This window comes from Hemitrygon akajei, chromosome 5 (genome assembly GCF_048418815.1).
Source record: "Hemitrygon akajei chromosome 5, sHemAka1.3, whole genome shotgun sequence".
NCBI classification, from domain to species: domain Eukaryota; kingdom Metazoa; phylum Chordata; class Chondrichthyes; order Myliobatiformes; family Dasyatidae; genus Hemitrygon; species Hemitrygon akajei.
Genome location: NC_133128.1, coordinates 41,484,275 through 41,510,637, shown reverse-complemented (window position 1 = coordinate 41,510,637; position 26,363 = coordinate 41,484,275). Strand labels below are relative to the sequence as shown.

General features: G+C 40.3%; 1 protein-coding gene across 7 annotated transcripts in view; it reads right to left on the bottom strand.

Annotated features, from left to right (window-relative positions):
* Positions 1-16,104, bottom strand: part of LOC140727681 (POU domain, class 2, transcription factor 1-like) — a 168,792-nt gene extending 152,688 nt beyond the window's left edge. The window contains exon 1 of one of the 7 annotated variants that reach the window (XM_073045332.1): positions 15,880-16,104. In XM_073045332.1, coding sequence (XP_072901433.1) covers positions 15,880-15,913 — 34 coding nt within the window. In that variant the 5' untranslated portion in view covers positions 15,914-16,104. Of the gene's footprint in view, positions 1-1,456; positions 1,544-15,879 lie in introns of those variants that run through there. The other 6 variants (XM_073045333.1, XM_073045331.1, XM_073045327.1 and 3 more) reach the window with 6 other exon arrangements.
* Positions 16,105-26,363: the final 10,259 nt, after the last annotated feature.

Sequence of the window (26,363 nt, the reverse complement as noted above, 5' to 3'; positions counted from 1 at the left end):
ATCTTGATTTTTTAAGCCAAATTCTCATTTTATTTGAAAAGATAACTATTTTAATTGACAATTCCTCCAAAAAGTTGATAGCCAGTGATGGTTGTAAAACTAAATGCAATTATGGGATGAGAGGTCTGCTCTAATAAAACGTAGTACAACTTCAAATTGACATCAAGTGTATTTCTACACATGGCTAATTTTTCTTGATCAGCACAGCCTTCCTCCATCAGAATATCTGCATGCAAAGCAACACTGATTAACAAAACAAAACATTTTCTATAACGTAATGGTTTCAAACATTAAGTAAACTATAAAACAATGATTCTATGATAACACTGAATGCTGTAGTTAATTTATTCATATTATTCAGGTGAAGAATGGAGTTCTTTAGTGAAGTTTTGAAAAGGAATCAAGCGGTGGCAAGTAATTCAGTCCAGTGGCTGGTATATGAAGGAAGGATTCTGTGGACCATTCCCTGCTTACCTTGGCATTGGTAGGCTCACTCTAAATCATGTGACCAGTTAAATTAATACTAGAAAATATTGTGAAATCTCTGAAACATGACAATAGATAAGCCTAGAAATCAAAAGCAGTTTCTCTCTCTTGGGTGACTGCTTTTCAGAGAAGCACATTTACATTCTTGGCTTCTAGTGAAGCCTTTATTAAAAGATAGCAGAATCTTTGTTAAGCCCCTTCAAAAAGCACAAAAAGTGAATCACAATTAAAAGTTGAGAACATTTTAGCTCAATTTGTAAATATCAAAAACATTATCTGATTCTGGAACATTCGGTTGAAAAAGAAATTATAGCAGAAGTCCAAAACTATATTTACATGGCTGGTTGGGTTATGGTTCTAATCAAAAGTCCATCTCTGCCCTCCTGGAGGTGGACATCATCTTGCATCTTTGTGGTGCAACTGCCACTTGTCATTCCAGGCATGCTCAAATGCTTTCTGCAACTTTCACAGCTTGGTGTGCACTCAGTGGCTGGTGATTCGACTAAAATAATGTGCACTCATTATGATAATCCCCAATTTGCAACATCCTTTTAACTGTATTTGCATCTTTTGCTGCATCACTCTTTCCTATACTACTGATTACTGGAACCATAGTTTAGCAAGTGTTGTAAACTGTTCCAGAAAAACCTTCATACACTCCTTGTTCTATGCCTCAGCTATAAAAAGAAACCAGCCTCTTTCCCTTTTTAATAACCTCACTAACCCATACTGCTAACATGAAGGATTTTAGAACATGAACCCAAGGCCCCAATAATCATCCTCATCTCTCAATACCTTTGTATCTACTATCTAGCCTCTGGCACCTGTATAAGTACATCCAGGATAACAGAACACAAGCAGCATCTACACCAACATGACAGCTCCAAAGCACAAACCAGAAAACAAATATTCAAAGTATTAATAATAAACAAAGTTTTCACAGAAGCAAACAAGATGCTGTTACAAGTACCTATTGAAATAATTCACAGTAACATCTTCATTTCTTCCCTTTCAATCTTCCACACAGCTATCACTTGCAAAGTAATACATCTGGAGAAAAATTATATTAACAGTCACCAAATTCCAAGTTCACACAAAAAAAAATACTCTACCCTGGGCGAAGTGGCATTAACAAGAAGGAGTCAAAATCTCTATGTATTCAAATGACAACTACTAATAAACTCTTAAAATTGTCTTATGACATTCCTATCATTCTTAAACTGTGGTATTGCTCATCAGTCACCAAGACATTTTTCAAGAGGTGGTTCATCCTGAGAAGTGCTGTCTACCATAAAGTTCACATGTGATTAAGTAATTATGCTATCTTGGGCCCGAAAACTATTTAAAAAATTCAGCTTATTGTAATTTTAATTCAGTTTTAAACAATACCAATTGTTTTGAATAGACCAATGAACTTTATAATAGTTGTAACAAACATTACTCAATCACTCTACAATCCATATGATATAAACAACTCATCAAATAACATAGTTTTTATAGACAATAGACAGTAAGTGCAGTAGGCCATTCGGCCCTTCGAGCCAGCACCGCCATTCACTGTGATCATGGCTGATCATACACAATCAGTACCCCGTTCCTGCCCTCTCCCCATATCCCTTGACCCCGCTATCTATAAGAGCTCTATCTAACTCTCTCTTGAATGCATCCAGAGACTTGGCCTCCACTGCCTTCTGGGGCAGAGCATTCCACATATCCACCACTCTCTGAGTGAAAAAGTTTTTCCGCATCTCTGTTCTAAATGGCCCACCCCTTATTCTTAAACTGTGGCCTCTAGTTCTGGACTCGCCCATCAGCGGGGACATGCTTCCTGCCTCCAGCATGTCCAATCCCTTAATAATCTTATATGTTTCAATCAGATCCCCTCTCACCCTTCTAAATTCCAGTGTATACAAGCCCAGTCGCTCCAATCTTTCAACATATGACAGTCCCGCCATTCTGGGAATTAACCTTGTGAACCTACGCTGCACTCCCTCAATAGCAAGAATGTCCTTCCTCAAATTTGGAAACCAAAACTGCACACAATACCCCAGGTGGGGTCTCACCAGGGCCCTGTACAGCTGCAGAAGGACCTCTTTACTCCTATACTCAATTCCTCTTGTTATAAAGGCCAGCATGCCATTAGCTTTCTTCACTGCCTGCTGTACCTGCATGCTTGCTTTCATTGACTGATGTACAAGAACACCTAGATCTCATTGTACTTCCCCTTTTCCTAACTTAACTCCATTTAGATAGTAATCTGCCTTCCTGTTCTTGCCACCAAAGTGGATAACCTCACATTTATCCACATTAAACTGCATCTGCCATACATTTGCCCACTCACCCAATCTGTCCAAGTCACCCTGCATTCTCATAACATCCTCCTGACATTTCACACTGCCACCCAGCTTTGTGTCATCAGCAAATTTGCTAATGTTACTTTTAATCCCTTCATCTAAATCATTAATGTATATTGTAAACAGCTGCGGTCCCAGCACCAAACCTTGCGGTACCCCACTGGTCACAGCCTGCCATTCTGAAAGGGACCCATTAATCGCTACTCTTTGTTTCCTGCCAGCCAGCCAATTTTCAATCCATGTCAGTACTCTGCCCCCAATACTATGTGCCCTAATTTTGCCCACTAATCTCCTAAGTAGGACTTTATCAAAAGCTTTCTGGAAGTCCAGGTACACGACATCCACTGGCTTTCCATTGTCCATTTTCATAGTTACATCCTCAAAAAAACTCCAGAAGGTTAGTCAAGCATGATTTTCCCTTCATAAATCCATGCTGACTCGGACTGATCCTTCTACTGCTATCCAAATGTGTCGTAATTTCCTCTTTTATAATTGACTCCAGTATCTTTCCCACCACTGACATCAGGCTAACCGGTCTATAATTCCCTGTTTTCTCTCTCCTTCCTTTCTTGAAAAGTGGGACAACATTAGCCGCCCTCCAATCAGCAGAAGCTGTTCTTGAATTTATAGAACATTGGAAAATGATTACCAATGCGTCCACGATTTCTAGAGCCACCTCTTTAAGTACCCTGGGATGCAGACCATCAGGTCCCGGGGACTTATCAGCCTTCAGACTCAACAGTCTATCCAACACTGTTTCTTGCTTAATATAAATTTCTTTCAGTTCATCCTTTACCCTAGTTCCTTTGGCCACTATTACGTCTGCGAGATTGTTTGTGTCTTCCCTAGTGAAGACAGATCCAAAGTACCTGTTCAACCCGTCTGCCATTTCCTTGTTCCCCATAATAAATTCACCCGTTTCTGTCTTCAATGGCCCAATTTTGGTCTTAATTATTTTTTTGCTATTCACATACCTAAAGAAGCTTTTACTATCCTCCTTTATATTCTTGGCTAGTTTACCTTTGTACCTCATTTTTTTCTTGGCACATTGCCTTTCTTGTTATCTTCTGTTGCTCTTTAAAAGCTTCCCAGTCCTCCGGTTTCCCGCTCATCTTTGCTATGTTATACTTCTCTTTTATTTTTATACTGCCCTTTACTTCCCTCGTCAGCCACGGCTGCCCCTTACTCCCCTTAGGATCTTTCTTCCTCTTTGGAATGAACCGATCCTGCACCTTCTGCATTATTCCCAGAAATACCTGCCATTTTTGTTCCAATGTCTTCCCTGCTAGGGTATTGTTCCATTGAACTTTGGCCAGCTCCTCCCTCATAGCTCCATAGTTCCCTTTGTTCAACTGTAATACTGACACATCCGATTTTCCCTTCTCCTTCTCAAATTGTAGGTTAAAACATATCATATTATGGTCACTACCTCCTAATGGTTCCTTTACCTCGAGGTCCCTGATCAAATCCAGTTCATTGCACAACACTAAATCTAGAATTGCTTCTCCCTGGCAGGCTCCAGTACAAGCTGTTCTAAGAATCCATCTCGGAGGCACTCCACAAACTCCCTTTCTTGGGGTCCAGTACCATTCTGATTCTCCCAGTCTACCTGCATGTTGAAATCCCCCATGACAACTGTATCACTACCTTTGCGACATGCCAATTTTAACTCTTCGTTCAACTTACACCCTACATCCAGACTGCTGTTTGGGGGCCTGTAGATAACTCCCATTAGGGTATTTCTACCCTTAGAATTTCTCAGTTCTATCCATACTGACTCTACATCCCCAGATTCTATGTTCCCCCTCGCAAGGGACTGAATATCATTCCTCACCAACAGAGCCTCCCCACCCCCTCTGCCAGTCAGTCTGTCCTTTTGATAATATTCCTTGAATATTCATTTCCCAGGCCCTGTCCACTTGAAGCCATGTCTCAGTTATTCCCACAACATCGTACTTGCCAATTTCCAACTGAGCCTCAAGCTCATCTACTTTATTCCTTATAGTTCGTGCATTCATATATAATACTTTTAATTCGGTACTCCCTCTCCTTTCATATCAATTCCTATTTCACTTGGCCATACTGTATGATCTCTTCTTGAGCTTTCTACTCCATTGATTCTGTTGTCCTTTTTAACTTTTCTGATTTTCACTTTCCCTTTAACTCCATCCTTATATTTCCAGTTCATCCCCTCCCCCCACTTAGTTTAAACACATCTGTGTTGCAGTGGCAAACCTGTCTGCCAGAATGCTGGTCCCCGCCTATTAAGGTGCAACCCGTCCCTTTTGTACAATTCATCCCTACCCCAAACCAGATCCCAGTGGTCCAAGAATGTAAATCCTTGCTTCCTGCACCAGTTCCTCAGCCACACATTCAGATCCATTATCTCCCTGTTCCTGCCCTCTCCAGCACGAGGAACTGGAAGCAAACCAGAGATAACCACCCTGGAAGTCCTGCTTTTCAGCCTTCTTCCGAGTTCTCTGAAGTCCTGCTGCAGAATGTCCTTCCTCTTCTTCCCGATGTCATTTGTGCCAACATGCACTACCACTTCCGGCTGTTCACCTTCACCCTTGAGGATTCCCTGCAATCGGTCCGTGATGTCCTGGATCCTAGCACCAGGGAGGCAACACACCATCCTTAAATCTCACCTGTTGCCGCAGAAACCCCTTTCCGTACCTCTTACTATGGAGTCCCCTACTACCACGGCTCTTCCTGATGTCTGACCCCTCGGCTCTGCTTCTGCACCAATTTTCGGCTCGTAGACCTGTCCGCCTCTCAGACTGGCAGTATCTTCTGTCCTGACAGCTTCCAAGAAGGTGAACCTGTTTATGAGAGGTACAACCCCTGGGGTCTCCTGTACTTCAAGCATCCTTTCCTTCCTCATTGTCGCCCCCTTTCTCTCTTCCGGTATCCTCGGTGTAACGACCTCACTGTAGGTCCTGTCCAGAAAACCCTCGTTTTCGCGGATAAACCTGAGGTCATCCCGTTCTTTCTTCAGTGCTGCAACATGCTCCTTCAGAAGCTGAATCTGGACACACTTTCCACAGCTGTAGCAGCCGGGGGCACCATCAGTGTCCCTGACCTCCCACATCATGCACGTAGCACAATGAATCAGCTTAGCAGTCATGTCTTCACCCTCTCCAATTGTGCCTGGCGTAGTCTCCTTGCCGAAGACTCTCGAGCCAAAGACTAGCACTTTTCACACCAGGCACTTCCCTCAACCAGGCCGCTTCCCAACTGAGGTAGAATGAGGTGGAGGATAAATGCGTGACTGAGGGATTGGAGCAGGGCGCAGGAATTCTGATTTCTGGATCATTGGGACCTCTTTTGGGGTAGGCACGACCTGTACAAAAAGAATGGGTTGCACTTGAATCCGAGGGGGACCAATATCCTGGCAGGGAGGTTTTCTAAGGGTATTGAGAGTTTAAGCTGGAACTGCTGGAGGGTGGGAACTGAACTGAAGAGACGGAGGAAGGGGCGGTTGGCTCACAAATAGAGAAAGCTTGGAGACAGTGTGAGAGAGAGGAAAGGCAGGTGATAGAGAAGGGATATGCTCAGACATATGGTTTGAGATGTGTCTATTTTAATGCAAGGAATATTGTGAACAAAGTGGATGAGCTTAGAGCGTGGATCAGTACTTGGAGGTATGATGTTGTGACCATTGCAGAGACTTGGATGGTTCAGGGGCAGGAATGGTTACTTAGAGTGCCATGCTTTAGATGTTTCAGAAAGTTCAGGGATGGAGGCAAGAGCGGTGGGGGTGTGGCACTGCTGATCAGAGATAGTGTCACAGCTGCAGAAAAGGAGGAAGTCATGAAGGGGTTGTCTACGGAGTCTCTGTGGGTGGAAGTTAGGAATAGGAAGGGGTCAGTAACTCTACTGGGTGTTTTTTTATAGACCACCCAATAGTAACAAGGACATTGAGGTGCAGATAGAGAGACAGATTCTGGAAAGGAGTAATAATAATATGGTTGTTGTGGTGGGAGATTTTAATTTTCCAAATATTTATTGGCATCTCCCTAGAGCAAGGGGTTTAGCTGGGGTGGAGTCTGTTAGGTGTGTTCAGGAAGGTTTCCTGACACAATATGTAGATAAGCCTACAAGAGGAGAGGCTGTACTTGATTTGGTATTGGGAAATGAACCTGGTCAGGTGTCAGGTCTCTCAGTGGGAGAGCATTTTGGAGATAGTGATCACAATTCTATCTCCTTTACCATAGCATTAGAGAGGGATAGGAACAGACAAGTTAGGAAAGTGTTTAATTGGAGTAAGGGGAAATATGAGTCTATCAGGCAGGAACTTGGAAGCATAAATTGGAAACAGATGTTCTCAGGAAAACGTACGGAAGAAATGCGGCAAATGTTCAGGGGATATTTTGAGTGGCATTCTGCATAGGTACATTCCAATAAGACAGGGAAAGGATGGTAGGGTACACGAACTGTGGTGTACAAAAGCTGTTGAAAATCTAGTCAAGCAGAAAAAAAAGCCAAGACCCTTCCTCAGTACTGAAAAGGAAGGGGAAAGATGCCAGAATAAAAAGGTGGGAGGAGAGGAAGGAATATAACCAGGTGACAGGTGAAACCAAGTGGGTGGGAAAAGTAAAGGGTAGGAGAGAAAGGAATGTGATAGGAGAGGCAAGTGGACCATAGGAGAAAGGGAAGGAGGAAGGAACACAAGGGAAAGTGATAGGTAGATTAGGTAGGAGGCCAGAGTGAGGAACAGCATAAGGGGGGAGGAGGAGGGAATTTCTTTTACTGGAAGGAGAAATTGATATTCATGCAATCAGTTACCCAGATGGAATACAAGGTGTTGCTTTTCCACCCTGAGGTTGGCCTCATCATGGCACAAAAGGAGGCCATGGACCAACACGTCGGAATGGGAATCAGAATTAAAATGTTTGACTTTGGGCAGATAGAGCAGAGGTGCTCAACCAAGCAGTTCCCCAATTTACAACAGGTTTCACCAAAGTAGAGGAGGCCACATCAGACGCACTGGACACAATAGACAACCCTAGCAGATTCGCAGGTGATGTGTTGTCTCAGCTGAAAGGACTGTTTGGGACCCTGAATGGGCACTTCGGCCACTTGCCAGGATAAGTGCCGGGGGAAAATTAGGGGGTGGAGAGACAAATGCATAAGGGAGTCAAAGAGTGAGAGATCCCTGTAGGAAGCAGAGAGAGGGTCAGAGGTAAAGGTATGTTTGGTGGTAGAATCCCTTTGAAGGTGGCGGAAGTTGCAGAGAACAATGTGCTAGGAGGCTCATGGGCCTGTAGGTAAGCACAAGAGGAACTTTATCACTGCTAAGGCAGCAGGAAAGTGGGGTGAGCACGGTTGTTCCGGAAATGGAGGTGATGTGGGTGAAGGCCGCATCACTGGTGGAGGAAGAGAAACCCCAATATTTGAAGGAGGATACTTCTGGTGTCCTGGAAGAGAAAGCCATATCCTTGGGAATAGATGCAGCAAGAGATGAAGGAACTGAGAAAAGGGAATAGCATTTTTACAGGAGACAGGGTGGGAAGAGGTATAGTCAAGTTGGACTTCCTAAATTGTTCCATGTTAAAGGTAACTTGCACAAGTTTGACCAAAATAATAACTTGTTGTTAAGCATTCAGAACAGCAGTGTTACAACTGTGCCTGCCAGATGTCAATAAATGACTGAATGTTATGGGGTTAATAATAGCAGCTTATATTGTGGGAAGAATTTACTGTGTTTAAAATTTCTAAAATCACATTGTATAAGTGCTTCTGCTAAAACTAACTGTCTTTCAATGGTGTGCTTATATTTTCCTTTTTAATTCATTGGCCCTGTATTCTGAAACAGTACCAACTTTCATCAAAAAATTAAGACAAAATAGTTAATATTTTAACAAATTATAAAAGGGGGCATGGTATCCAGGGAAACTTGGCTACGTGGTTTCAGAATCAGCTTACCCATAGAATGCAGAAATTGGTAGCAGATGGAGCATATTCTCCCTGGAGATGGGTAAGCACTCGTGCACCACAGCAATCTATTCTGGGACCCCTGTTCTTTTTTATTTTTATAAATGATTTGGATGAGAAAGTGAAAGGGTGGGTTAGTAAATTTGCAGATGACACAAAGGTTGGTGGTGTTGTGGATAGCGTAGAAGGTTGTTGTAGGTTATAAAGGGGCATTGATAGGAACCAGAAATGGGCTAAGAAGTGGCAAACAGAGCTCAATCCAGAAGATTCATCTTGTAAGGTAGAACTTGAAAGCAGAATACATGGTTAATGTCAAGATTCTTAACAGTCTGGAGAAACAGAGGGATCTTGGGTCCAAGTCCACTGATCCCTCAAAGATGCAGTGCAAGTTGATAGGATGGTTAAGGCAGCCTATCAGTGTGTTGGCCTTCATTAGTCAGGGGATTGAGTTTAAAATAAATTTATTATTCAAGTACATATATGTCACCATATACTAACCTGAGATTCATTTTCTTGTGGGCATTCAAATGCCATGAGGTAATGTGGCAGCTCTATAAACTCTGCTTAGACCACACTTGGAGTATTGTGTTCAGTTCCAACAGTCTCATTATAGGAAGGATGTGGAAGCTTTAGAGAGGGTGCACAGGAGATTTGTGAGGATACTGCCTGGATGAAAGACCATGTCTTATGAGGATAGGTTGAGTGAGATAAGGCTTTTCTCTTTGGAGCATGGGAGAATGAGAGGTAACATGATTGAGCTGTACAAGTTGCATAAGGGATACATAAATAGAGCAAATAACCAGAGACTTTTTGCCAGTGCTGAAATGGCTAATATGAATGGGCATAACTTTAAAATGTTTGGCATAAAGTATAGCAGGGAATGTTAAAGGTAGTTTTTTTTCTTAGCAGAGAGTGCCCAGTGTGTGGAACACACTACCGGGATGGTGGTAGTGCCAGATACAGTAGGGACATTTGAGACTCTTAGATAGGCTCATGAATGAAAGAAAAATGGAGGGCTATGTGTGAGGGATGCATTAGGTTGATCGCAGGCCAGCAGAAAGTTATGTTCCTAATGATCTATCTGTGTGCATCTGCCTATGAACACACACATGCTCCAGTTGTCTCTCACATTCAATGATGTTAATTGGTTACTGTAAATTGGTCATTGTGTAGGTGAGTGGCAGAATTTTAGATAGTTGATGGGACTAAAATGAGGAGAATAAAATGAGGAGAATAAAATGAGGAGAATAAAATGAGACTGTTTTCGTTCTGTGCTGCTTTTGTGCACGCGCACATTTGTTCACCGTATATAAAATCCCTCTGCTAGCTCCTGATTATTAACTCAAAACTCTGAGTGCCTGTTAATTTTCTTTTGATAATTTTTGGCATGTTTCTCCACCAAGATTAAATGACTTTATTTGGTGCTTGGTATGTACTTTCATCACTTTGAACACAGTTGGCACATTTGCCGTTATCTAGACATCTGATACTTCTCTTATATCCAAGGCAGACTGTAGGGTTATGGAAAGCCCTTCTAACAGCCTTTACCCACAAGACTCTTGATTAAATTCCTTCCCAACCTAATAAATTGTTTACTTCAAACGCTGCTCGCTTTTCCAGTTCACTTCCTTATCAATTTTCACACCATCCATTATCTCTGCTACCTCTATTTCTGCTGGCAACATTTCCTTCCTTGGATAGGAATCTATTTTGAGTCAGATATTGGCAAATGGAAGTGGTTGCAAAAGTATAAACGCAGGACTTTTGTGCATCCACTTTAAAACGTAAAAGTCAGGCTTACTGACCAACAAACAGTGCAACATCTGTCCACTCCACTGAACTGATTACTGAGTTCAATGGCAAAACAGAATCAGACACCAGATGAAAGTGGGATAGAGGTAGAAGGGAAAGGCACATGAAAAACACTAACTCTTCATTCAAGGATCCATCACACAAAAGTTAACTGCGTAATGTTGTGTTTGCAGTTAAGAATAAAAAAGGTAACTAAAATAATTGATGTTATTTTCAACTGCAATAAATTTAGTCTCTTATCATTTTAATGGTCATTTGATTTTGCAATATATTTTTAAACAATGACAAAAAATTCAGTGGACAGAATACTAGCAAATGTCTGATTTAGGTTAAAATTTTGCACCACATCATTTTGAATATCTCAATGTTAGCTCTTTTCAGGTGAAAACCTACATTGCAATAAGCACCTACCCTACTCAAACCACCACCTCCCACACAAAAAAAATGCAATTTTGCAGAAATGCAGAGCGGATTCTGCATTAATAGGCTCTACTAACAACTTCTTTAGGCCTTGTCCGTCAATGTTGACTCTTCCAAACATGTGGTCCAGAGAGATTGGGAAAAATAACAAGCATGATGGATTGCCAGCGAACGTTTTGGAAAGAGGAACTCAGCAAATCGCTGAGAACTGCTTCTGGATCAGGTCACCTACTGGAGCCATGTCTCCCTGAAGCTGAATATGAAATCGAACAAAGCAATTCTCCTGCCTTACCAACCCTCCAGGCCAAAAATGTCAAGTGCCTTGCTGAAGATTGATTGGCTGATTCTTACAGCAGCAATAAACCACACCAAAGGTAACAGATAAAAAAAGATCTTTCATGAGGTATGAAACATTTTTGTGCAGTTAAAACTCCTTTCTTGGACAACCAATCTGCCTAATAACTTTTGTAACTTAATGAAAAAAGCATCTATAAATTCTTTAAACTAGTCATCTTTATCCAATATGTTACCCATGTGACTTGCATAAAGTTTTGCATTGTAATAATTTTAGGAACAAACTACATCATATGAAAGTAACAAACTTTAATCCTTAACTGCATTTCTTACAACCAACCCAGAGGTTTTTAATTCCCAGAATCTTTCTTTAAAAACTTATGAATTATAATTGAATTGCATACAGGATTAAGGAATCCCATTGGTGGCATCAGAGGATTAAAATTTGTAAGGAAGCGTATATCATTACTTAATAAAATCTTTACTTTGAGTTAATGATTGGAGCTTTATTACTTGATCCTTTTAAATAAATCACTTGCTAAACAGAAGGTCAATGAAAATAACGACAATAAAACAACATGGATTAGCCATGGATCAATAGCTTTACAGAAGTGCTAATTTATAGATGTATCACATTCCATAGAATAGCAGAACCAAAGTATACAGATTGGGGGGGGGGGGAGGTGAATGCACTGTTTGGCATACTAGTTTTCATCAGTCAGGGCACTGACTGCAGGATTAGGAAGTTAAGTTGCAGTTAAGACAAGATGTTGGTAAGGCTCCTCTTGGAGTACTGTGTAAAGTCTTAGTAACCTTGATATTGGAAAGACATTATTAAACTAGAAAGAGTGTAGAAAAGATTTACCAAGATGCTACCTCAAGGAGAGGTTAAGTAGACTAGTATTTGATTCCCAAGAAAATTGAAAATTGAGGGATGACCGGATGGAGATCTACAAGATAATGAGGGGCAAAGACAAAGTGAAAGCTCAGTTTTGTTTTTGCATTCTAAAAACAAGAGAGCATAAGATTCCAATCAGATGCAAAAGATTTTAAAAAGCTGCAACTTTGTCACACAAGAGGCGATGCATTTTTAAATTTAGCTGTTAGAAATTGTGGTTGAGAGGCTTAGAGGGCTATGGGACAAATGCAGGTAGATGGGACTAACCTGCTGGGAACGTAGGCAACATGAATAAGTTAGGCTGAAGGACCTGTTTCCATGCAGTATAACTCTCTAACTCACTTTTTTTCCTTTTCCACTCACAGTCTACTATAGAACTTGGTATAACTTGATATTGATTTCTCATATGCTCACCCAACAACCACCAGGCTGCTGAACTGGTGTGGATAACTTCAATCATCTGAACTGACTATACAATCTACAGACTCACTTTCAAGGACTTTTTCCAATTCATGTTCTCAGCATTATATTTTATTTGCACAGTTTGTCTTATTTTGCACTTTGGTTGTTTGTCGGTCTTCATCTGTTTATGTATAGTCTCTTCTGTAAATTCTATTGTTTTTTTTTTTACCCAGCAAGAAAATTAATCTCAAGGTAGAAAGCGACAACAAGTATGTACTTTGATAATAAACTTACTTCCAATTTTCTGACTTTGAAGGACTGAGCATCTGTATATATTCCAATAGAAAATTAAGACTGAAGCCAGTGGAAATAGGAACTGTTAGTATGAAAGGTTTGAACCAAGCTTTTAAACAAAGCTAAAAAGAGCAATATAAAATTTAGTTGCACTTTTGTTCCAGATGGAAAATTAGTTTCAACTGCAGTTGCCAGATTACGCGATAACTAAAATTAATCTCACTACCTTCCTAACTACACCAATACACCCAAATCACACCTCCTGGAAGAGATACTCAGAAAGTAGATTTGCCCAAATAGTTTAAAATAGTAAAATATTCTACAATAATGAATATAGAAAATATTTCTGTTCATTTTTAATAAATACATTAAAATACATCATATACTATTTATTTTTATCTTAAAAGTGTTACAATTTATACTGATAAATTAATAATTGTTTAGAATAAAACAGGTAACTGAAGCAAATGCCTTGGATTAAATAACAAAAGAGCAAAAAAAACCCAAAACATTAATTTCGATGATCCATGCTGCAATTTCTGTAGGGGGTGTCTAGGAAATCAAGTTCTTGTTGCTTACAATTAAACCCACCCCAAGTATAGTAAATGCAGAAAACATCCCTGCTGATTACATCAGCTCCTGCAAGTATCATTAATATTATGTACATACTTAAATTACATCTTTAAAATAGCAAAACATTGAACTAAATCAGTGATTAAATTCATTTGTCTGCCAGAAGTGAAATCAAACTAAAGCTACCCTATATAACTTTCCAACTATTATAACCAAGTTATCAAGACCACTGATGTATCCTTTCATCAATTTCTCTCCATACACATTAGATGCAGGAAAATCTATATTATTCATTCAACTTCCACTTCCTTCTCCATCAAAGTTTTGGTTTCCCATATGAATCAATCAAAACTCAAATATTAACTACCTCCTACTTTCTGAACTTAAAATCATATATATCCACCCTCTCTTCAAATCAAGACTGCTGGTAACATCTCCTGTTGTTTTATTCACAAAACAGTGAATATAGGTTCCATTAATCTCCACACTAACACTCAAACACAACCTCTCTATAGTGTTGAAACTAACCATCCAAAAGGTTCATATGTTTCTACAAGAAGCAAATTAAATGAAAATATTACTTTCAACTCAAAAGAGTATCTATGAAATACACCATTCATAAAGACCCAAGCACAAAAAATATTGCTCTACTACTCTACAAGTTTAACTCAATTGTGACCATAGACAAAAGTAGTGGACACCTCAAAAGCATTAAAAGGGAGTAACATACACCTCAGGAAACATAGAAAAGTTGTTTTACTCACAACCTTCTCAGAACAAATCAATCTGTTCTCTTTTTTTCAGTAAAATGGGCCAAAATATTCCACAGAAAAAAATATTTTTCATGTAAGGATTCCTATCATGTCTCTATTAACCTTTTAAGTCTCAGTGCCCTTTAGTACTATTAATGTGCCATTAATACAGTTGACATGTCCTTAAAAAAGATGAAAGAGACATAAACTCTAATGGACCCCCACACAGAACATAAAGTGACCCAACATACATGCGTGAGAAATTTTGGAGCTAGACAAAGTGATACAACAATCTACACATTCCACTAATAAAAGTGAAATCATTAAAACACTAGAAAAAAAAGTGATGCATTTTTTTATGGAAATGACTGTGCTACAAAAAATAAATTTGCAATTACATATACAAATAAATATTCTTTGAAACAGGCACCAGACTCCAAGGAACAAGTTATAAGACATGTCCAAAGTATGTTACTTTGCATATTTATTTCACATTTTCATATAACTAAATAATCAAGGTACAGGCTAGCAGCAATGTAAATACAGAAAAGTCTATTTGTAATTTCACCTGTGGAGTTTCAGTTTATACAAATTTATACCAACATAATTTGAATAAAAATAACTTTATTGATAGTTAATATTTATTTCATGTTTTAAAACATTCTAAAGACAATGCTTGAAATATTATTTGGTTGCATTTAAAGATAAAATGCTATACACTTTGTTTTCCATTTTGTTAGTCACTTTCATTCTTATAATCAAAAATGTACAATATTAATGTAAATTTTTTAAGAACTTTATTAAAAATCGCAACTAACTGCTCATGTTGTTTATAAATCTGACACGCCTAAGATTACATCAAATTAGAAAAGCGTTAAAACAGACTGCTTCCATAAACACGGGTGTTAAGCTTTGCAATCTGAATGCCTAGAACGGTTTAAAAAATAAAGTAAAACAATCAGTCAGGGCCTAGACTGCTCATTAAAACCTCGAGGCAAATTTTAATAAACATCCCCGCTTGCATTCTCCATCACCTGAATTCAACAGTAACACTGGTGAAAGTAATGATCAAAGTCAATAATAAAAAACACACACCAAACGTGGACGTCTTGTTATTAAATCTATTCAGCTAAACATGAGGGGCGTTCCTGCGATTTAAAAACAAACCCTCTTCAGCGTATATTACACATTCAGATTTTGATTCCCCTCAAACAAGAATCGGATTTTTAAGATGTTCTCTTTCTTCAGCCGTTTCGGCGCTCCGCATCTGCCCGTCTCCACAAAACCCTCGGAAACATTTTCTATTATTTTATCCCCTTGAACACCGCCGAGGCTAATATTTGATCCGAAATTAGCATAGAACGCTTTTGCATCGATAAAAAGACAGTAAAAAATGTAAAACTCCGCGCCTTGTTTTGCATATTTCTTTTAGTCAAACTGTCCTCCCATCTCTGTATTTCGCTTTCTCTTATTTTATTTTTTCCAAAAAAAAATTCTGGCGGAATGCGCTTCGTCGAAACGGCCGCTCTGGCTGTGTATTTCCCAGAAATAAATGCCTTAAAGTTTTCTTTTTGCTCGCCCCGCAATCAAATACAGTAATAAGGCAAAATAAATTATGCTAAATTGAAATATGAATATGTAAAATTAGAGCCATTACCGGGCTTTTCATCTTTGGACGCTCCATCCGCCATTTTGAATATCAATTCACTTTACCCGGAATCCCTCGCGTTTCCAAGGCCCCGCGCTTCAGTAAAAATATCCCAAATCCTTCTCAAAACATCTAGTAACTAACTACCGGACAACTGAATTCGTCATTGTGCTTTTAAAAACGTGACTGCAAATCTCATTTTGAAACAATTTATTTTTTATTTTTAAGGCGCGTCTTTGTCGCGGCTTCGTTACGTTCGACGGAAACGGACGGAGATTGACGACCCGATTTATTTTTTTTTCCCTTTTGGTTTACTTGTAACATGACAATCCGGACATTTTGCTTTTTATGCTAACTTAGAGGCAATCTAACAGAAATTGATCGATATTTCTTGAAAGCACATTATTTGGTATTCTCCGGAAATTGCCGAACGGAGATCGGGTGCAGCCGCCTGACAGGCAACGGCTGGCTGCTTATTAACGGCATTCATTTGCTTGTATTGTATTCCGCTGTTTATTAAAATTGTTCGTAATCGATTTGCTACTGAGCACACAATGTGGCGGAATTGAATGGTAATTCATGAGTGAAATGAACAACATTTTTGTGGGCATTTTCTGCAGAAATACTTTTGAGGCAATAGGGTTTCGGTGCTGTCGGTTGATTTTGTGCTCAGTGATTTTGGTGATCAAGATTTTTATACTTAGTGGCAATGAATAGCAGTAAAAAAAAATAGAGGGCTTTAGGCATTGAGATATAGAGCTTTTCATCTGAGTAACCTGGATTTAGGTAAGAATGCCCTCAATGTGAAGAGACAATATATCAGACTCATTTGCTAAAATCAGATCAAAACAATCGTGGGAAAATAAAAGCAGATTAGTAGGAACTGTTAAGAGATTTAATGTGCTACAGAACAAGTCTATACACCTTGGTGGAACTAATTTACTTGAAAGTAAAAAAGTAAACAATGGTCGACAAAAGAATGAATTATTTAAAATGAAACAAAGTATGTGTAAATGCATGAAGCAGTTCAGATCTGGCATGTGTGCTGAGGAGAGCAAAAGGTGACAAACAACAATTGTTACAAAGAATGATTTGGGAACATAAAAATTCAAGCTTCAAGGGTCTATAAAATGAACAAAAGTATTTCAAAAACTTGCATATTTTAGGGTTATAGTTGTCACTTCCCACTCATGTAAAAGTGTAGCCTTTAATTTGGGAAGGAGATACAGGAGTCTTAGGTCCTACACTAACAGATTCAAGAACAGCTATTACCCTTAACAGTTCAAATACAATTTTCCTTCAACCATACACAAATATCTGTGAATACAGCCAAACTAAACAGCATTACCCTTCAACCATTTTAGTGATTTCAGCACAAAAGTCAAAGTTAGCAATCCAGTGATTTTGTAAGAAATGCTACCATGTGAGATGTTGATAGGTTGAAAGCAGATCTATCATCTAAAACTTGGGCATTTATCAACAACATAATTGTATTTTACCACACATTCATAGCCGGGTATATTCACTGACAATAATCTTCAAACCAGAGAACTAATACTAGTTTAATGAGGAGTTAGAATGGCATAAAAGAAATAGAGCCTAGCATACGTAAGACCATAAGACATAGGAGCAGAATTAGGCCATTTAGCCCATTGAGCCTGCTCTGTCATTCCACCATGGCTGGTCCTGGATCCTACTCAACTCCTGCCTTCCCGCCATATCCTTTGATGCACTGACTAATCAAGAAACTCAGCTTCCGCCTTAATTATACCCACAGACTTGGCCTCCATCGCAGTCTGTGGCAGAGCATTCCACAGATTCACCACTCTCCTGCTAAAATAAATTCCTCCTTATCTCTATTCTAAAAGGTCACCCCAGAAGTTTGAGGCTGTGCCTTCTAATTATGGATACCCCCACCATAGGAAACACCCTCTCAACATCCACCCGATCTAGTCCTTTAAACATTCGGTAGGTTTCAATGAGATCCCCATGCATTCTTCTAAATTGCAGTGAGTACAGGCCCAAAGGTGCCAAACTCTATTCATATGTTAACCCCTTCATTCCCAGAATCATCCTTGTGTATCTTCTCTGGACTCTCTCCAATGACAACACATTCTTTTTAACATATGGGGCACAAAACTGTTGACAATACTCCAAGTGTGGCCTGACTAGTGTCTTATAAAACCTCAGCATTATCTCCTTGCTTTTATATTCTATTCCCCTTGAGATAAATGCCAACATTGCATTTGCCTTTTTTATCTCAGACTCAACCTGTAAATTAACCTTCTGGGAGTTCAATCACAAAGACTCCCAAGTCCCTCTGCATCTCTGATGTTTGAACTTTCTCCCCATTTAGATAATAGTCCGCACTATTGTTCCTTTTACCAAAATGTATTATCATACATTTCCCAACACTGTATTCCATCTGCCACAGTTTTGCCCATTCTTCTAAATTTGTCTAAGTCCTGCTGCAATCGCATTGCTTCCTCAGCACTACCTACCCCTCCACCTATCTTCGTGTCAGCCGCAAACTTTGCCACAAAGCAATCCATTATCTAAATCATTGACAAACAATGTGAAAAGTCCCAATACTGACACCAAAGGAACACCACTAAGTCACTGGCAGCCAACCAGAAAAGGCTCCCTTTATTCCCAGATTCCTAACCTTAAAATTCACATTTGGAAGTCAGTTTTGAAGGAATAGAAGAAATCTTTATGCAGTTACTTTGTACATTTGTCTCATTTGACAACGACCATTTTTTAAATCAAAAGACATTTGTTTTCATATACACACTGATTCCTGTTTCTCAATCCCTCCAAAGCCCTTACTTGTAGCGTGTCTTGGGTGAGCTGCAATTTCAATTTGCTGACTAGGGAGAACAATGTCATCATCTGTAACGCTGAAAATGATTTCCACTCTTATCATCAGTTCCTCTCCTCTTCTTAAGCCTAAGATCGAACAAAACTATTCAAACTGAATCAACTGATCACATATCTTTTCAATCACAAAATCTATCATCTACCCTCTCTGTTATATAGCATTTTTCCATCCCTGCCTTAGCCTATTATTGTTTTGCATCCATAACTTTCTGTCTTTTACACGTGTTCAGAAAGGCAGCGTCCATTATTAAGGACCTCAGCACCCAGAGCATGCCCTTTTCTCATTGTTACCATCAGGGAGGAGGTACAGAATCCTGAAGGCGCACACTCAGTGATTCAGGAACAGCTTCTTCCCCTCTGCCATCCGATTCCTAAATGGACATTGGACCCTTGCACACTACCTCACTTTTTAAATATTATTTCTATTTTTGCATGATTTTTAATCTATTCAATATACATATACTGCAACTGATTGACTTATTTATTATTTTTTCTTCTATGTTATGTATTGCATTGAAATGCTTTGAGAGGTTGCTTATGTCTAGACTGAACTCCTCCTCAGCAAGGACTTGGACCCATTGCAATTTGCCTATCACCACAATAGGTCAACGACAGACACAATCTCAATGGCTCTTCACATGGCTTTAGACCACCTGGACAACACAAACACCTATGTCAGGATGCTGTTCATCGACTATAGATCTGCATTTACGGTAATACCATCTTTCCTACAATTCTGATTAGGAAGTTACAGAACCTGGGCCTCTGTACCTCCCTCTGCAATTGGATCTTCAACTTCCTAACCGGAAGACCACAATCTGTGCGGATTGGTGAAAACATATCCTCTTCACTGACAATCAACACTGGCGCATCACAGGGGTGTGTAGTTAGCCCATTGCTCTACTCTCTATATACACATGACTGTGTGACTAGGCATAGCTCACATACCATCTATAAATTTGCTGACAATACAGCCATTGTTGGTAGAATCTCAGGTGGTGACGAGAGGGTGTACAGGAGTGAGATATGCCAACCAGTGGAGTGGTGCCACAGCAACAACCTGGCACTCAACGTCAGTAAGACGAAAGAGCTGATGTGGACTTCAGGAAGGGTAGGATGAAGGAACACATACCAATCCTCAGAGAGATCAGAAGTGGAGAGAGTGAGCAGTTTCAAGTTCCTGGGTATCAAGATCTCTGCGGATCTAACCTGGTCCCAACTTATCAATATAGTTATAAAGACTCTACCTCACTGGCTGCATCACTCTCTGGTAAGGTGGGGTTACTGCACGGGACCAAAAGAAGCTGGAAAAGTTTGTAAATCTAGTCACCTCCATCTTGGTCACTAGCCTACAAAGTACCCAGGACATCTTCAGGGAGCGAGCGGTGTCTCAGAAATGCAGCGTCCATTATTAAGGACCTCCAGCACCCAGGGCATGCCCTTTTCTCACTGTTACCATCAGGTAGAAGATACAGAAGCCTGAAGGCACACACTCAGCGATTCAGGAACAGCTTCTTCCCCTCTGCCATCCGATTCCTAAATGGTCATTGAAATTTTGGACACTATCTCACTTTTTTTTAAAATACAGTATTTCTGTTTTTGCACATTTTTAATCTATTCAATATATGTATACTGTAATTGATTTACTTGTTTATTTATTATTATTATTATTTTTTCTCTCTCCTAGATTATGTATTGCATTGAACTGCTGCTAAGTTAACAAATTTCATGACACATACCAGTGATAATAAACCTGATTCTGATTTTCTCAACACAAGTGACAATGTAGGTTTGACTTACTTCAATTCCGTACTTGATTTCTCTACCTGTTCGGCTGCCTCTCCTTCTTAATTGTTCTGCAAACTCAAGATCATCTCTCCTGCAGTTTACATAATTTGTCTTGATTTTTATTTGAATATAATTTAGTGAGGCTCCTTTTGTTAATGTGTAAGTCTGAACTGAGGAGCAAGTTGTTACAGTACTCTCTCTCTCTCTCTCTCTCTCTCTCTCTCTCTCTCTCTCTCTCTCTCTCTCTCTCTCTCTCTCTCTCTCTCTCTCTCTCTCTCTCTCTCTCTCTCTCTCCCCTCTCCCTCTCCTCTCTCCTCTCTCTCTCGCCCCCCCCCCCAATGGACTTCCAGGGAAATGGTCCCAAGTCCCTTGCACACTTTCCAAGTGTGTTGGGTTGAGCCTCAAGCTAGCAACTCAGCCTCATAAAAACAGACAAATCGTATGATATTACATTTCTGGTATTTGCTTTTTTATTGGCTGTCCTGCCCAAGAAACCCCTGTTTCTACTTTGCTTGCTTGGTCAGAATTTCCATGATGCCTTGAGGGAAACTACAACACAGTAGTGTTGTGTTTAGTGCAACACTACTATAGCTCAGGGCTTCGGAGTTCAGAGTTCAAGCGTGACGTCTTTTGTAAGAAGTCTCTGTACATCCTCCCCATGGAATGCGTAGGTTTTCCCCACGTGCTCTGGTTTCTTCCCACAATTCAAAGATGTACCAGGTAAGTTAATTGGCCATTGTAACCTTTCCTGTGATTGGGTTAGGGTTAAACTGGCTTTGTCAGGTGTTGCTGGGCAGCATGGCTGGAAGGGCCAGAGGGCCTATTATGCTCAGCAAATCTACAGAAGAGTAACTACAACACACACAAAATCTGGTGGAACACAGCAGGCCAGGCAGCATCTATAATGAGAAGCACTGTCGACGTTTCGGGCCGAGACCCTTCGTCAGGACTACAGAGTAACTACAACAGGATCAACGGAAGACAACCAAAGTGCAGAAAACTACAAATAAATGCAAATATAAATAAATAGCAATAATTAATAAAACATCAACTGATGGGGGGAGGGGGATAGAGGTTTTCATGCAAAATGTCTAGTTCTTGACACTTTACAGCCAAAGAGATTTTCCGCCCATTGCAGGCTCATTTGTATCTGGTGTTTTCTGCACGGTGCTTCCTGAGGTTGTTCAGAAAGATCTTAAAGCTTCACCATTAACATCCCTGGATGGTGGGTATAAAATTTGCCTATTATAATCAAGAATGTTAGTCACATTATCATCCTAAACTACGCAGACTCTCCACTTTAGAAAATTCTTAGTATAATTAGAAATAATTCATATGTTTAACCATCCCACTTTTGGGAATCCCGGGTTTTATTTTATTTCTTTCTCTTGATCTATTCCTTATTACTTTCTTGAGTATTTGTCTTCCTTCCATGTAATATTTTTTGCTTCCTCATCTTGTTTTTCTCCTTTCTGCCAAGTTATTTTAGCCTCCTTTCAAGATCAACAATTATTCTAATGGTATTCATTTCAAAATGTTCAGATGAAGCTCACTCTGTTTTCTGCCCTGTGGATGATCTTACTTCTTTCTTACCGAACAAATGATTATTATTCCACTTTATTCAAAAAATTATTAAAAAATAAAGACATTGACAAAGATAAAACAACCCAAAACAAAGATCACCTACCAACCTGCATCACTGTAGGTTCTATGAGGCCCCAAACAGTACGAACTACTTCTCAGTACATACAGACATTAATCACGGCATTCAGTTCACAAGACAGACTTTGGCCATCTATAGGAAAGAGCACCTGAAGATCCAAGATTTCAAACCCAATATAAAAGTATTTATTTATTTATGTAGAGATGCTGTGGGGAACAAGCCTTTTGGGCCCACTGGGCCACACTGCCTAGAAACCCACTGATTGTCCTAGTCTAAGCACAGGGTAATTTACAATGACCAATTCATTTACTAACCGGAGGTTCTTTGCACTGTGAGGGGAAACCAGATCACCCAGAGAAAACAACGGGAAGAATGCACAAATGTTCTTACAAAGGTCGCCAGAATTAAACTCAGAACTCTGACACCCTGTGCTATAATAGTGGCACTACCCTACCTTGGTGACCATGATATGCTGGTTAGCAACAATCCTTACCATTGTGTACACTTCCGAGGCGTGAATTACATCAGAATCAGGTTTAACATCACCAGCGTATGTCATGAAATTTGTTAACTTAATGGCAGAAGTACAGTACAATACATAATAACATAGAAAACATATATCAATTACAGTTAGTATATACTTTGTCTAATATAGTTAAACTAATATAGTGCAATAACAGAAATAATACATAAAAAGTGAGGTAATGTTCATGGGTTCAATGTCCATTTAGAAATCGGATGGCAGAAGGGGAAGAGGTTGTTCCTGAATCACTGAGTGTGTGCCTTCAGGCTTTGTACCTCCTTCCTGATGGTAACAATGAGAAGAAGGAATGTCCTCGTTGATGGGGGTCCTAATAATGGATGCAGCCTTTCTGAGACACAACTTCTTGAAGGTGTCCTCGATACTATGGAAGCTATTACCTAAGATGGAGATTTTATACCTAAGATTTTATAACTTCCTGTAGCTTCTTTTGATCCCGTGTAGTAGCTTTCCGCTCCACCCCCCCATAACAGTCAGTGATGCAGCCTATCAGAATGCTCTCCACAGTGCATCTGTAGAAGTTTGAGTCTTTTAGGTGACAAACTAAATCTCCTCAAGCTCCTAATGAAATATAGCCACTATCTTCCCTTCTTTATAACTGCATCGATATGTTGGGTCCAGGTTAAATCCTCAGAGATCTTGACACCCAGGAACTTGAAATCTCAGTAACCCTTATAAATACTACAATACCTGTATCCACAAAATTCCACTGGCAGAGTAATTGATCAATCCCAGTTCCCTCACCAGGCCAATGTACAAAGCTTCAAAGTCCTAACTACGCTCAATTAGTTTCTGTGCATGGGCCAGTCATTTGTTAGCCCCACTCTGTGCTCCAAATACAAACATTCTACTTGTAACTCTGCCAAGAAAGAGATTATATGATGGACTGTATAAAAGATTATAGAATGTCCACAAATCTTCATTAAAATATGTAATACAACTGATTCATTGAGAAGTAGACTGAGAACCTTGACTCCTTGCATTAGCAGCACAAAGATGCACATGGCTGGTGGCAGAAGAGGTGCACCATATTTAGTGCAGGTGGATCTGGGGAGTCAAATGTGAGGAGATTGAGATTTAATATCGAGGAGTGTTTGATGGCTCTGGGTTTGTACTGATCTGGAAGCAAAGCCTTGTTGTCACCTTTTGATGCACCATCAATAACTCTTGGAGATGTGAGGTGAGATATAGGCTTTTATTGGCTGGAAGAAAGAACAAGCAGCAATTGACCACCACACTGCATCCTGGAGACTGAGGTGTCTCCAATCGCCTTTATACCGGGGTCTGTGGGAGGAGCCACGGAACAGTCAGCAGGGGGGGGGGGGGGGGGGGTGCGTGTCCAGACAGGTATATGTAGTTCACCACATCTTTGTCACTTGATTTCACTGGGTAAGAGATCTTATTTGATTTCATTTTCTTTGTAAGAGATATTTTTCTACATAGCACTCTACCTTTCCCTGCTCATGCCCCTGTGGTAACATGACTGTCAGCATGCCATGAGTGAGACAGTTTTATTTAAGGTCACTCAGGTTGGTTGATAACCTTGGGATCAAGTCAAGTCCATTAATAAAAAGATTACTCCTAAGGAGTCTTCAGGGACACCATATCTTAGCTGAACCTTTCTGAAGGCTCAGGTTTCCCAAGGCTCTCAACAGTGAAATGGATGGCATTCTGTGGAGAAACCTTTGGGCGTGCTTTCACACCTGGATCTTCCTCCCTGTACACATCAGGTATCTTGCTAACTTTCAATTTCATCTTTGCTGGATCTTTCCTACTGGTTCCAGAAAATCTCTGTGAAGACCAATTGACATACGGGCACTGGAATTTATCAATGTTGCTGGTTTCTCATGATGTACCTTTCAGAATTTCCTGTAATGATCAGGACTTTTTAATTAATCGAAAATGCCGGTCCCTGAATGTGCAGATAATAGACGAACAAGAAGGTACTTTCCTCATTTGGAATGCCACATTTCTGGGAGGCACATATGACAGTCTGGGTGTCCCGAAACTGCTCTGTGATTATAGTGGCACTGACTGGAGGGGATGGATCCTGGGGTCAAGGGCTACCCTCCATTTCTCATACGATTTATACCAGTCATCATCATCATTATGTGCCATGTCGGATGGCGTGGGTGATCACTGTCCTTGATCATGATTGTTCTTGGCAAATTTTTCTACAGAAGTGGTTTACCAGTGCCTTCTTCTGGGCAGTGTCTTTACAAGACAGGTGACCCTAGCCATTATCAATACCCTTCAGAGATTGTCTGCCTGGCGTCAGTGGTCACATGACCAGGGCTTGTGATAAGAACCAACTGCTCATACAACCATCCACACCTGCTCCCATGGCTGCACATGATCGGGGGGGGGGGGCGGGGGGGGCTAGGTCGGTGTTACACCTTGCCCAAGGGTGGCCTGCAGTCTAGTGGAGCGAAGGAGAGCCTCTGATAGAGACGTATCTCTACCCTGCAACCAATTCATACCGGTGGACCCTTCATTAGCAGTACCTGAGTCCAGACACAACAAGAGCAAAGTAAATACACGGATTGTAGCGGAAAACGTAATATGAGGATAAGATTTCAGATGCAGAGATTTTATTGCTACCTGCTGCACTGCACAACCTTTCCTTTTTCAAAGACAAGACCTATTGGTGAAGGAAAAAGAACATTTGACTGAGAGCCTATTTTGTGAGGTAGAGCAGAAGAAGCTCTGTTCAATATCATTCCTCGGCTATACTAAGGAGGCAAGAGTTATTCATTTAGGATAGAAGGAACCTGAAAAATAAAACTTCCCCCATTGAAACCAAGTGGTCCACACTAAAGACAATATGAACATAAGACATGGCAGCAGAACTAGGCCATTCAGCCCATCAAGCCTGCTCTGCCATTCCATCATGGCCGACTTATCCCTCTCAAATGCATTTTCCAGCCTTCTCCCTGTAATCTTTGACAACTTTGCTATTCAAGAACCTATCAACCCCTGATTTAAATATATCCAATGATCTGGCTTCCACAGCCATCTGAGACCATGAAGTTCACAGATTCACCACTGTCTGGCTAAAGAAGTTCCTCCTCATCCTTGTTCTAACTGGATGCTCTTCTATCCTGAGGCTGTGCCCTTTGATCCTAGACACTCTCACAATAGGAATTATCCTTGCCACTCTATCTATACCTTTCAATATTCGAAAGGTTTCAATGAGATTCCCCCTCACTGTTCACTTTGACCATCTTCAATGAAAGACCTTCACTTTGACCATCAAAACGTGGAGGAACTATCATGAGCTTGCACAACCCCTGGTGACGCTGTGATTTCAGTCTCTGAGGGTGAACCCATGGAATGCATCCACCCAGGTGGGCTATCTGGTTGAGTACTAAAGACCTGTGCTGATCCACTGGCTGGAGTGTTCACTGAGATCTTTAACCCCTCGCTTCAGCTGTCTGAGGTACCTACTGACTTCAAGCAGGCTTCAATTATTCCAGTGCCTAAGAAGAATGTGGTAACCTGCCTCAATGACTATCATCCAGTTGATTTACATCCACAGTGGTGAAGTATCTTGAGATACTCGTGATGAAATATATCAGCTCCTGTCTGGGAAGCGACTTGGATCCACTCCAATTTGCCTTC